Raw genomic sequence first — 12407 nt, 5'->3', positions numbered from 1 at the left:
GCAAGTCATAATTTTTAGAAAATGTCGATGATTTTTTTTTTTTTTGTAATTTTGTTTTTAACAGTATAAAATTATTTAGAAATACAGCTCTGGGGAGGTTGGGCTAGGGCTCACCTGACAGTTTAACAGATAACAGTCCATAAGGTTTGGTATGTGTGGACAAATTCCCTACTATAACCCAAGTTGAGAATAAGTTTGTGCAGTCAAAAAAAATCAACAAAAAAAAACCCTGCAGTTATACGTACGCACGTAACGGGGTCCGCAATACACCATGGATTGTATACCTGATATTATAGGATTCGCCCATCGTCTGCGATCCGACGCAGTCGGATTGCCTATCTATTTGATTTGATGACTGATAGCTAGCTGACAATCAAATACAGCTATCAACTCTACACTTTTTAACAACAAAAAGCAGAGGACAAACGTAAGAAATTTTCAGTCCATCAATTTAGATCGTGAGTGACGAATAGTGACTCTTGAATTTTAATCATTTCCGCCAAGCCTTATCTCTAATCCTTATCACAAATTACTTGCACCAAAATTCGGTACCCGCTCAAAGCCACAGGCCCCCGATTTTCACTTACATCTAGGATGCGACGGGAAATGCGTCCAATCCGCCATACGCAGATGCCCTATACCTCTAGACCTCTAAGACCGCTAGACACTCAAAGTCACAGTTTTCAGTACGGTTTAATTTTTGTTGAATTTCCCGTGAAACGATTTCCACTTGACCACCACGAAGGCGCCGGAGGCGGCTTCCACAACGCCCGGAATCGAGGCACACTGGAAGCTAGTATAAATATAATACGCCAGGGCTCGCTCGCATAATAGTAATAATAATAATATCAATGGTACCGCGTATACAGTGCGTGTGTAGTAGTGTTGTAGCGCGACGATATCGCGTCTACACGGCGTAACTAATAATATAGAGAGCGTGACCATGAGCGGCGTTTGGCAATATATATATATATGACTACGTATATAAATAATTCTAAAATAACATAAACTAGGATTTGTGTTGTTATATTAAATAATACCATACATTTGCAACAATAATATATATATGTTAGACATTCGGCGTGTGCAAGCGTGTGACAATCTCACGCTAGGCCTAACCGCAAGATGACCATGTGTGGTCATCTGAAATAATAGAAGGGACAGGGACAGAGACCCATCGAGGAGAGCTGCTGGACAAGCGTCCATCAGACGAGTAACGAGCCTCAAGAAGAACAGTCCCTAGCTAAATACTTAGTCACATCTCGCTGACCTACAGTTTCACTATAAATTAATTGGACTTAGAACATGTTTTGATTTAATAATTATTATATTCGAGTGTTAATAAGTACAAGTAACACAATCATTCTCGTATTTCATTTAAAATACTTCCATCAGTAGTTGTGCAATTGTAGGCACGTTACATAACTTATAATATAAATTAAGGTTTTGAACTCATCTTCACGTATTATGACATTCAATTGCTATACGATATAACAAAAAAATATATTTGTTAAATTAGTTATTTGAGATGAGTATAGTTTAAATTAATAAATAATAGTAAAGTAAAAGTAAAAGGGTATACAGTGTACATTATGATAAAAGTTCAATAAAATTGTTTTTTATAATTTATAAATTAGAAACTAGGAAGACACATTCACTCTTTATGTGATTTACATCCTAATTAAAAAAAAAAATAGAGTAACTTTTTTTAAACTGAGTTAATTTTTTTTTCTATATTAACTATTAACTTATCGAGTTAAATTTATAATTTGTTAACTGTTAACTTTTAACTTATGGATCTTGTGTTCTCTTAACTTACTTAATTTGAGTTAATTATGTTCATTAACCACCTTTGAATAGATTAATATAAACACTGGCGATTCGGGCCTTATAACAATAATAACTTTGGCGATTAACGCCTTACAAAGAGATATAAAAAATAGCAACAATACACTGGCGACTCGCGCCGTACAATAACGTACAATAATATGTAGCGATTCGCGCCTACGATATTGTAATTCTTTGAGGGCGACCGGCACACGAGAAAAATAAGACGTGATTCCGTTGACACCGGTACGCGAAAGCTAAACTGGAGCCGGCTGCAATCAGACAATAATTGCGCAGCCGATAACACGCTTAATATCTACATATTATGCATTTATATATTATATAATAATTCAAAGGAGACAAAATCATCATAGAGAAATAAACGATATATGCGTGTGTTCGTATGTGTGTGGCTCGGTGGCGGTGTGGTGAACAATAATATGTCGTACACATCCGGGCGCAAACAAATATAGTAAAAAAATAAATGGCATACGCTCAAAACTAATTAACAAACTTATCCCAATTGCTGAATACACGTAAATAATAACCAAAAGATAAATAAAAATATATATAAAAATGAACGACATAAAAACAAAAAAAAAATCCAACGAAAAAATTACCTATTCTCACTGTAAAAAATATTGTATATCTAGAAAAAAAATAATTAAATTATGAAAAAAAGTTTTTTGGCTCTCCTGAAAACTATGAGTTGCTTAGACCCTTTTGCTGTGTCACAATCGGACAATTACAGCTTACTGTTATTTTTGGATTAATACAAATTAAATAAGATTCAAAATTAAAAAATCACCCAATAACGGACCGAAACACGAAAAACGAAAATTAAATCATATAAAAAATATTTATATCTAAACATTCAATAAAAAAAATTAAGGTCTAGGTACCTAATATATTTATTATAGTTATAAAAAATAATATAGATATATTTAGAATTTCGAAAATGATCCAATGAAAATACAGTGTTTCTCTTTCAAAAAAAAATAAAAAAATCTATATAAGATCACTTTTTAAGGCGGTTCCTGTAAGGAATGTTTTTGAGCAAAAAAATAGGTTATGGGCAGGCCCCTCAATAATAATTTTTTTAAATTAAATTACAGTATCGATGTTAGCTAGGTGTACATTTTATGTTCCCAGTTTAGCAAGTTCTACATAGGATTTTCCAAATTCTTTCTCCCAAGATCTGAAATTAGTTATTTTTACTTACGCCTAATGCATATCAACAATCGTAACCAAGCTCAAAAATAAAATAAAACCACACGCACCTATTTGTGTATACCTATTTAAAAATTATTATCATATAAACCAGGATAGAGTATCTACGTTTAAAAAAAGACATACTTGGCTGCGATAAGTTGATAACCATATGCACAGTAACATCGATGGTAAAATTGACTCCACCAAACCTCTAACTATAATTAATACCGTAAACGAGTACTGCGTGTAACTGTAGAGAACGCTCTGAAAGCTTAAAAAAAAAAGGCGTGGTATAAACTGGATAACTAAACGATAAATTTGATTTTATACTATCCGAAATAATATAATATATCTCTTTTAAATATTATAGGATTATATTTAATAGGATTCAATTTTGTCTATACAATATATTTTTCCCTTGCTGATTAGATTCAAGAATTTCACACGATTACAAATTTCCAATCTTTGTTACGCACACCGATGCAATAGTTTTTTCCGGTATATTAATTAAGTTTTAATACACCACTACCCTGCGTCATCGTTAGGAGCACTGAACAGTCTCAGCTTTCACTCTGTAATAGATTCAGAGGACGAAATAGAATTCATTAATAAACACATGCAGTCATGCTCAAATATTTTTGATAGGTATTTTACATTACACGGATATTATATATTATTCATCAACTGCTCTACTTTTATTCCGTTCATTTTATGTTCGTTCTTTATCAAAGGATACTATTCATGATTCAAGCAACAATTATGTACCTATGGATAAGAGGTACTATATTAGTAGACGACCGACGAGTATTATATACATAAGAAACAACTACTTTAGTATTTAAATTCCAAAATGCACATATTTAGTACATCTATTAATATATTATGAACAACTATTGTTACACTATTATAGGCTATACTTATACAGTATAGGTACTGTTTTATATATCTATTTTATACTATCGAATATATATAGTAGTAATATATATTATTTTATAATACCCATAAGTGCAACTATTGGTCTAAAATAAGCTATATTTGTTATTTAATCCCGCATTAACAGCAGAGAGTAACCTGTGTGCTCACTCAATAATCAATATGTAAGATATACTTCAAGCACTTTTTCTAAGAAATAAGTCTTGAAGTTCCTCTTACAATATTATGATGCATAATTGCATAAATGATAGTATATTCTTTTATATAGTATAATTATAACTAGAATATGTTTGAGTTATAGGCTAATATTTTCTGAAATTTAAATTGTATTTACATAATGTTGTAGATTTGTGATTCAGATTTGAAAATACTAAACGTTAATGCATTGTTCCCCGGAAGCACACATGATTCTCATGTTTGGAATAATTCTAGTGTCTTACCATTACTTCAAGATCTATATACAAATGGTCTTAAAAATATTTACTTGTTAGGTAAATAAATTATAAATATAGCTCAAACTTTATCTATTAAAATGGTATTAACTAGGGGATTCAGGCTACCCATTACGTCCATGGATGCTAACTCCCATTGCAAATCCAACTACTGAAGCGGATGAATATTTTAATAAACAACAAATGTCCGCTAGAAGTATCATTGAACGTTGCAATGGAGTTCTAAAGGGACGTTTTAGGTAAATTGTATTTAGACCACGTATTATATTATGCATTTATTATTTTTTTTATACTTAATTCATAGATGTCTTATAAAAGATCGAACTCTGCATTACAAACCAGAGAAAGTATCACAAATAATTAATGCTTGTGTTGTTCTTCATAATCTATGTATAACGTACAATCTTCCTGAATTTGTGGATGGAGAAAATATAACTGATTTTGGCATATACCAAGCTCCACTGGGTGTTGCAGAAAACAATGATTTAAATTTAAGAAACAGAGATTTAATGATGGGAAGGAGACAAAGACAAAAAATTATTCAACTTTTACAAAATAGAAATATTAGGGAAGAAATATAACATTATAATATATTTATATAAACACTTTATATTAATAACAATTCTACATAATATTTATTAAAATTTTTAATAACAATTTAAAAAATAAAGATTAAAGATATTAGATTATAACATGTATAACATTATGTATTAATAACTATTCAACATTAATACATTATATATATATATTTAAATTTGTAATAACAATTTAAAAAATAAAGATTAAAGATATTAGATTATAACATGTATAAAATTATGTATTAATAACTATTCAACATTAATACATTATATATATATATATATATATATATATATATATATATATATATATTTAAATTTTCAATAACAATTTATAGGTAAAGATTAAAATGTTCAGACAATAGAATGTAAAACGCTATATATTTTTACAAACATTTTGTATTAATTATAATTAAGTAAGTACTGTTCAACATAATACTATATTATTATATTATAATATATATTTACATTTTATTTTGAATGTATGTTTCCAAAAGTGTATGGATGTTGCTGAGGATATTATTTTTTTGTTGCAAAAGAATCAACTTTTGATCATAATAATTAGATTTAATATTTAATTTTTTAGCTGTAAGGTCAACCATATTCTGGGCAACTTTGTTGCTGTCTGATAATCTTTCAGAAGCAGATTGTTTTTTCATAGGTTGTTCAGAGTTTATATCCTCTAAAAACAAATTATTAATAATAAATGATTTTTTTTAAATAATTAAATTTGAATAATTTTTTTTGTTATTAATTTTATATTGTATACTTTCTATATTAATTTAAATATATTATGCATTTTATAAAACTTTGATTGTAATGAACTTACACTTTCATCCCCATCACAAGCATTATACCTACTAATAGGGGAATTTACATCTATTTATTCTAATTAATATTAAGTTGTACTATTATCATTTATCAATATAAATTGGTAATTTTACATGAAATATACCTAACCTATATTAATATTATTAGTTAAATAATGTTTAATAATAATTTAAGAGGTAAGTATAAAAATTTTTGAAAGTATCTACTTGATTTAGGTACACTTTTTAACTGCAATTCTTGTTCAGTTTCTACAAGCTTGAGTGATAAATCATCAACATCATTGGGCACTATATAACACAAATTGATAAATAATACATACTAATAATAATTGTTAATAATAAACTTACCATAATTTTGATTGTTCTCAATAACTACATCAAAATGATTTATGTCCAGTTGCAAATCTTCAAATTGAGGATCTATATCACAAATCACAATACAACTATATAATAAAAATATAACAAAATATGTTGGTGGAGGTAATTTTTTAATATTGAATTCAATATTAAATACAGTGTTTTATCAAAATCATCTAGAATTAATTTTTGGTTTATTTTAGTATTGGATATAAATATATATATATATATATATACTAATTAATTAGTTAAAAAACAAAATAATATTTTAGCTGTACCTTCTGTTTGTTCTGAAAGTTTTTCATAATTAAATGATACAGCGGACTCCATTGAATTCAAATGACCACTTATAGCCACTTGGCTCATTAATGGAATACTATCCATTTGAGCCTCTGACATTACCAAATTAGTGGCAGGTCCTCCTCCAGTACCATTAATATGTCGTTTGATTGCTGAAGCCTTATTTTTTGCAGTTGCCCTAGTGTCTTGCCATGCCTCAAAAATAATAAACAGTTTAATCTATAATTTCCATTATTTTAAAAATGCACATTTTAAATACCTTTTTCCATTTATCCCCTGATTTTTCGCAGCCAGGTAGAGAATTTAATTCAATGGCAATGTCCTCCCATCTTGCCTTAGCAATTTATTTTGTGAAATTTGCTGAAAATTTTCCAGCACTCAATTTTGGGTCATTAGACATCAATTCAACGAGCGTTTTCATCTGATGTTTCGTAGGCCTCGATTTTGCCATTGTGTATAATATATTAAAAATTATTATATTTTTAAGTTTTAACAATTGTAGACTGTAATACCTATTATCTAGTTAGAATTTAGAACATTTCAGTTTTTCACTACTCAGTATTTTTTAAATAATGTTTTTAACAACATTATCACCAGCAAATTGTTAATTATCAGTTATTTGAGGTTAAAATTGATTAGATTTTATGTTACCACAGTGGTTAATTCGATTACTTTGTCGCATTCGACAAATGATAAAATCTTATCGATTTCAGTTCAAGAATACCAATTATATGTCACATGCGATAAAAATTTGTCACTGTCGATAAAATGTATGACTTATCTCACGTGCGATAAATTAATCACGTTTTCAAGAATCGCCCCCCAGGGCTCTCTAGTATACGACCTAATAATTTAAAATAATATATACAATATACCAATAGCTACAACAAAGTAAATTCGTCAGCGCATGCACGTCTAGTCTGAAGATAATTTCCTGATTGGATAACTGAAGAATAATCTGGAAAGTCTAGACGTAGGCGCGGCCGGAATCGAATTATAATGGGTTTTTGTTTTCAAGGCGAACGAACCAACAAATCTACACACAATGCCAGAATAAAGTCGTCGGATGATAATATTATAACTATTATAATATTATATGGCTGTACCTAATCATTCACAAAAAACCCGGTGGTTAACAAAAAAAAGAAAAACCCAAAAACAATCGATAAATTGTGTAAACCTAATAGGTTTATAAGTATTTGATAGAATAATAACGATTACAGAAAAATAACACCACATTTATGGCGTCACTATAATATTAACAAGTAACTTGCATTATGTTAGTAACTCGAGCTATAACGCTTTGCCTTCGTGGCTTATGTGGTGTCTACACTCCAAACTAATGACCCATAATATCTTAAATTAAATTTTTCCAACACGACTTCTTATGGTGAGGTACGAATGTATATGATGGCATACGATTAAACATAATAGTAATAGTAAACCAGATATTATTTGCGTTTATTGTTTGAAATATTATTAGGTATTGTCGTATTGAAAATTACTGCAGTGACATATAAATTAATAATAAGACAAGTCTTTCTATTTATAGGAAGGAATACCGGACGGTGGCAATCGCGTTAAAATATTAGTTATTTACATTTTAATAAAACTTATTATTAATAATTTGTAATCAAATTTTATACAGTGAAAATATAAGTAAGACATATATTTTTTTACAAGAAATATACAATCTATACATTTAAGCACAATACGTATAATTTGAGATTAGAATAAAAAAAAACGTTATGAGGTTGTGTGAATAAGGAGCCACCCATTAGTAGCACTCACTTAGCTTTGAAGTATAAGACATATTTAACAGTAAAATATGATGACAATAAATAATAATAATAAAAAAAAAACAAAAGAGGAAAAAATGATCACATCAATATAAAAATAGTCACGATCCAAAGTGAATTTTCTCTGTTAGTGTTACCGGACGAAAACTGGTCGGTAGGTAATTCTGATGGTATTATCAACTATTATGTATGTAGGTACAGTTGAATAATTTAGGATACGCACGCGCATTAGGCATATACTAATATACTATACTAACCTACATGTATTCCTTTTACCTACATTAAAAAAAAAAAAAAAAAAAATTCCATGTGTTTCAATCGTTGAATTGTGATTCCATATATTATTATAGGTAAAATATAGTCATTAACGTTAAGAAAAATGCGTACGTCAACAAAGAAAAAAATAAATATACATTGATAAAAATCGTCTGGATAAAAGCCATGAACTATATATATACTATAATTTATAAATTGTACAATAATTACAGGTCCGTCACGTCTTCCACACGCATATAGGTATATATTATCCAAACTCAACTATTGAAACATGGTTTATAGCTTATACTTTACGGTAAAATCACGATTGGATTGCATTCGTTAAGTGCAATTAGTTTTACGTACTATACGTCTTATATTAAGGCGTCCGTGAGTCCGTGATGGCATAAAAAGTGTATAGCGTTAGTCATAAGTTTAGGGCGTCATGAGTGTAGACAAAGAGTACCGGAGCAAGCGTCGGTGCGAGCGGGGAACGTGCCCCGGGCCCCGAGATTTTGGGCCCTGTTATTTATTGTGTTCCCACCTGAATGAAACAAAAAAAAAAAAATTAAGTTCATTTTTGATCATGAGTCTTAGTATTACCCAATATATATATACCTATTAACAACATATTACCGTGTTACCATATTACTACCTCTTGTTGATCTAAAATGTATGAAAAATAAGTATGCTGCAATCACCTAAGAAAACGTAAAACTGGTATATAAATTTAGGTACTCTACATTTTTTCTTGTATATTGTTGTTTTTAAAATGTTTTTTGAAATTATTAAGGGGCCATTTGTTGTCTTCATCTTACTGCAAGTGCGTAACACAACAAATTTACGCTCTAGCTTTTTTAGTTTTGCAAATTAGAGTGAATGGAACTATTATGAAAATTTATTGTAAGGCATTATCTGTGTTCGTGTGTGGATTATTTATGACCCATGAATTTGAGTTATTTAACCTTATTTCTGTAGATTACTGGCAATCAAACTTTACTTAACGTCAAATAATACACCGCTTGCGTATATTTATATAATATATTATTTATAGGTAGGTATATCGTATATATGTATGAGTATTCGTACTGGATTAAATTGCTCCGTGGAAGGTGAACCAATTGAATGGTAAGACGTAAAAACCATAAGGGTGATATTAATATTATATTATCGAAACCTCGATGATCATTATATCGGTTTTATGAACGGGTAGCATGCGAAAATGGAACATTTCGAATCAGCGTGGGAGGGAAACTTGAGTTAGTCCATTACAATATCATATTATCATAAATGTATCTCAATACTTCATAAAACATATAGCATTACCTCAGTCCGCTCTGAGTAAGATCATATATTTAATAAACACGTAGAAGTATTCATCATACGTTATACAAATACATAAAATATTCATAACATAGACAATAGGATATAAACATTAAAATTAATAATAAAAACAATATACATTGCAGGTATTTATGTGTATTGAATATTAGGTACAGTTATAACTTATACATTTAAACGCAACAATTGATCTTTTTTTCTTTTTTTTTAACCTATTATAGACATTACACTTCATTCGTCGAGTTTGAATTTTTTTTCTAATATCCTGTGTTTGAAATTTTCTCCTAACTTCTGAGCGATTGTCACGTCAATGCCCGAGAACAAAATGATTTCCTTAGAGACTCATGTATTGAAACGTATATTTATTTAAAATTGATTATTCATAAAATATATTATATATTAATGATTACAAAGACGCATCTTTGATGGTTAAAACCTAAAAATATTTTATATATTGTTTTGCTCTCTCGGTCTGTAAAAATAATATTATTTAAGACGAGCCAAGTTGGACCCACGGAAAGAACAAAAACATAACAAACGCCAACAGTCAATTTTGACGTTACGTAATAACAATAGAGTGGGGGTAAGACAATAGCTTCCTTATATAAACGCCACGCACAGACAATAGACTTCACTCAGCGCAACACGGCAGATAAACTCAGATGACCACGTCGACGGCGCCCGCAGCGAAACCACACAACACCGACCAGTTTTTTCTTTTGACACGAAATCAATCTTTCTTCACAAAGTTAACTTACTATTGTGCTTGTTTTAACACCAAGATATTGTAGTGTAAATCGTGAGGTGTTAATAACGTGCATCGACTCATACTAATCAGATACGTACACATTCCAACGAAAGTCTACACTACAACATGAGGTAAGTTAATAGACATATTAATGATATTATGTTTTACAATCGAAGGCAAATTATCAATTCGGTACTCAACTAATAATATTCAGTACCTAATAGGCAGGGGCGGACGCAGGAAAAAAAATGTTTTTATAAGTTGTTACAATTATAAAATCAAATTTATCCGCCTCGGTGTTTTTGTCATAATATCCAAGATATCTCCACAAGATACCTCCAAGTCTCTGTATATATTAAATAATACCAACCCATTTAATCGGTCCTCCACCGTCTTGTTTCGTAAATAGGTTTTTAAGCTACGAAGACAAGAGAACGATCTTTCACTCGAAGCAACTGAAACGAGAAGTGTTGCTCCAATTTGCAAAAATCTATGTATAGACTCGTGTAACGTAGATTCACAAAAGTTTAGAGCATCAATAAACGTTTTTGGCCTTTTATCTTCAGGCTTATTTGAATAATATCTGAAACAATTATATAAATAAGTTTTCATACAAAGAACAAAGAATATCTGAGATAATAAGAAACAAAGTTACCTGCGCCACATTTTAATAGCCCCTTCTAAATCTTCATCAGATCCAATCCTTTCTAAACGTTTTGACTGTTACGACTATTTCTTCTGTAGTTAGTTCACTGCTCTTTGTTGGTAAAATATTTTGTATTTTTGAAAGTAGTTCACGATGATTGAGAAATCTGGATTTGAGTTGATCTAATAAGTGGTCTAAAAATGGAATGAAGATGGATCGACGGTAGTACGTTTCGGGAGCTCCTTCATAGTTATCACGATTTATTGCTGACGTCTGACGTGCCGAGGAACCACTAAACGGACATCAACTGTACCCGCTATTTTTAAAGCTTTCACAAACACACTTTTAAATCGTTCTTCTGCATTTTGATGCATATCGTGGATTTCTTCGTACACATCATTAGCGTAATTTACACAGTGGCTCAAATCACAATTTTCTTTTTGCAAAGGTACGCTAAGGAAATAAGACGTTATTAGCCATGAACCATAGTATTATTTTAGAAATATTTTATGGTCTCATTGTCAAAATACATATTATAGTTTTGTACAAAAATAATTTTTTCCTTAATTTTTAACTTAATGTCCTAATGTTTAAAATGATTTAAATTCACTTTAGTTCCCTCACGCTATTTTCATTTTTCATTTTAATTTACGAAACTCGATGAGTTAAAAACGATGCTGCAATCATAGTTTTGTGCTCTGACGTTGAAAACACGTTAAAAACATATTTTGTCTTAAAATTAAATCAAATACACTAGAGGTAACTAAACTGCATTTGTTCCAAATGTTAAATTATTTTAAGTACATAATTATTACCTACGTTGTTTTCAATTATTGTTGTGGATTTGGAAGAAGACTTTTGGAAAAAGTCAGTTATAGATGTATTTTTCCTTTTCATTTTCAATTTTTGGTTGTCAGATGTCAGATGTCACGTATCACGTATTTATTATGTTATATTATTATTGTACTGATAAATAAATTAATCTAAAATATTATTTATCGTCTTAAAACTAAAATAATTCACCACCGTCGCTCGTGACTAAATACCGCAGCATTAATTTCGAGGTTAGGAGGGAGGGGTTTGAACCCCCAACCCGCCCACTGCCACCGCAAACTGGTAGTAGGATAAA

At 30.0% G+C, this 12407-nt stretch overlaps 2 protein-coding genes and 1 pseudogene across 2 annotated transcripts; 1 reads left to right on the top strand and 2 right to left on the bottom strand.

Annotated features, from left to right (window-relative positions):
* The first annotated feature begins 4249 nt into the window (after nt 1-4249).
* Nucleotides 4250-5029, top strand: LOC103308299 (putative nuclease HARBI1). The gene is made up of 3 exons (XM_016801708.2): nt 4250-4463; nt 4519-4663; nt 4729-5029. Exons 2-3 carry the CDS (start codon nt 4548-4550, stop codon nt 5003-5005), a joined length of 393 nt encoding a protein of 130 aa, XP_016657197.1. The 5' UTR covers nt 4250-4463; nt 4519-4547; the 3' UTR covers nt 5006-5029.
* Nucleotides 5030-5346: 317 nt separating this feature from the next.
* LOC100160012 lies at nt 5347-8109 on the bottom strand (annotated as a pseudogene).
* A 1906-nt stretch (nt 8110-10015) lies between these two features.
* On the bottom strand, nt 10016-11844 carry LOC103308298. Its single transcript, XM_008181442.2, has 2 exons — nt 11288-11844; nt 10016-11215 (listed from the first exon to the last, which is right to left on the bottom strand). The coding sequence occupies exons 1-2, from the start codon at nt 11296-11298 to the stop codon at nt 10903-10905; spliced, it is 324 nt and encodes a 107-aa protein (XP_008179664.1). The 5' UTR covers nt 11299-11844; the 3' UTR covers nt 10016-10902.
* Between the last annotated feature and the right edge of the window lie 563 nt (nt 11845-12407).

Source organism: Acyrthosiphon pisum, chromosome X (assembly GCF_005508785.2).
Source record: "Acyrthosiphon pisum isolate AL4f chromosome X, pea_aphid_22Mar2018_4r6ur, whole genome shotgun sequence".
Taxonomy (NCBI): Eukaryota; Metazoa; Arthropoda; class Insecta; order Hemiptera; family Aphididae; genus Acyrthosiphon; species Acyrthosiphon pisum.
Note: the sequence above shows the minus strand (reverse complement) of the source record. Positions and strands in the feature narration are given on the sequence as shown.

Bases quoted from the DNA above. Each gene is read 5' to 3' on its own strand.
- LOC103308299 (XM_016801708.2), top strand. From the start codon at position 4,548: ATGCTAACTCCCATTGCAAATCCAACTACTGAAGCGGATGAATATTTT. The intron at 4,664-4,728 runs GTAAATTGTATT...CTTAATTCATAG, and splicing joins GTTCTAAAGGGACGTTTTAG to ATGTCTTATAAAAGATCGAA.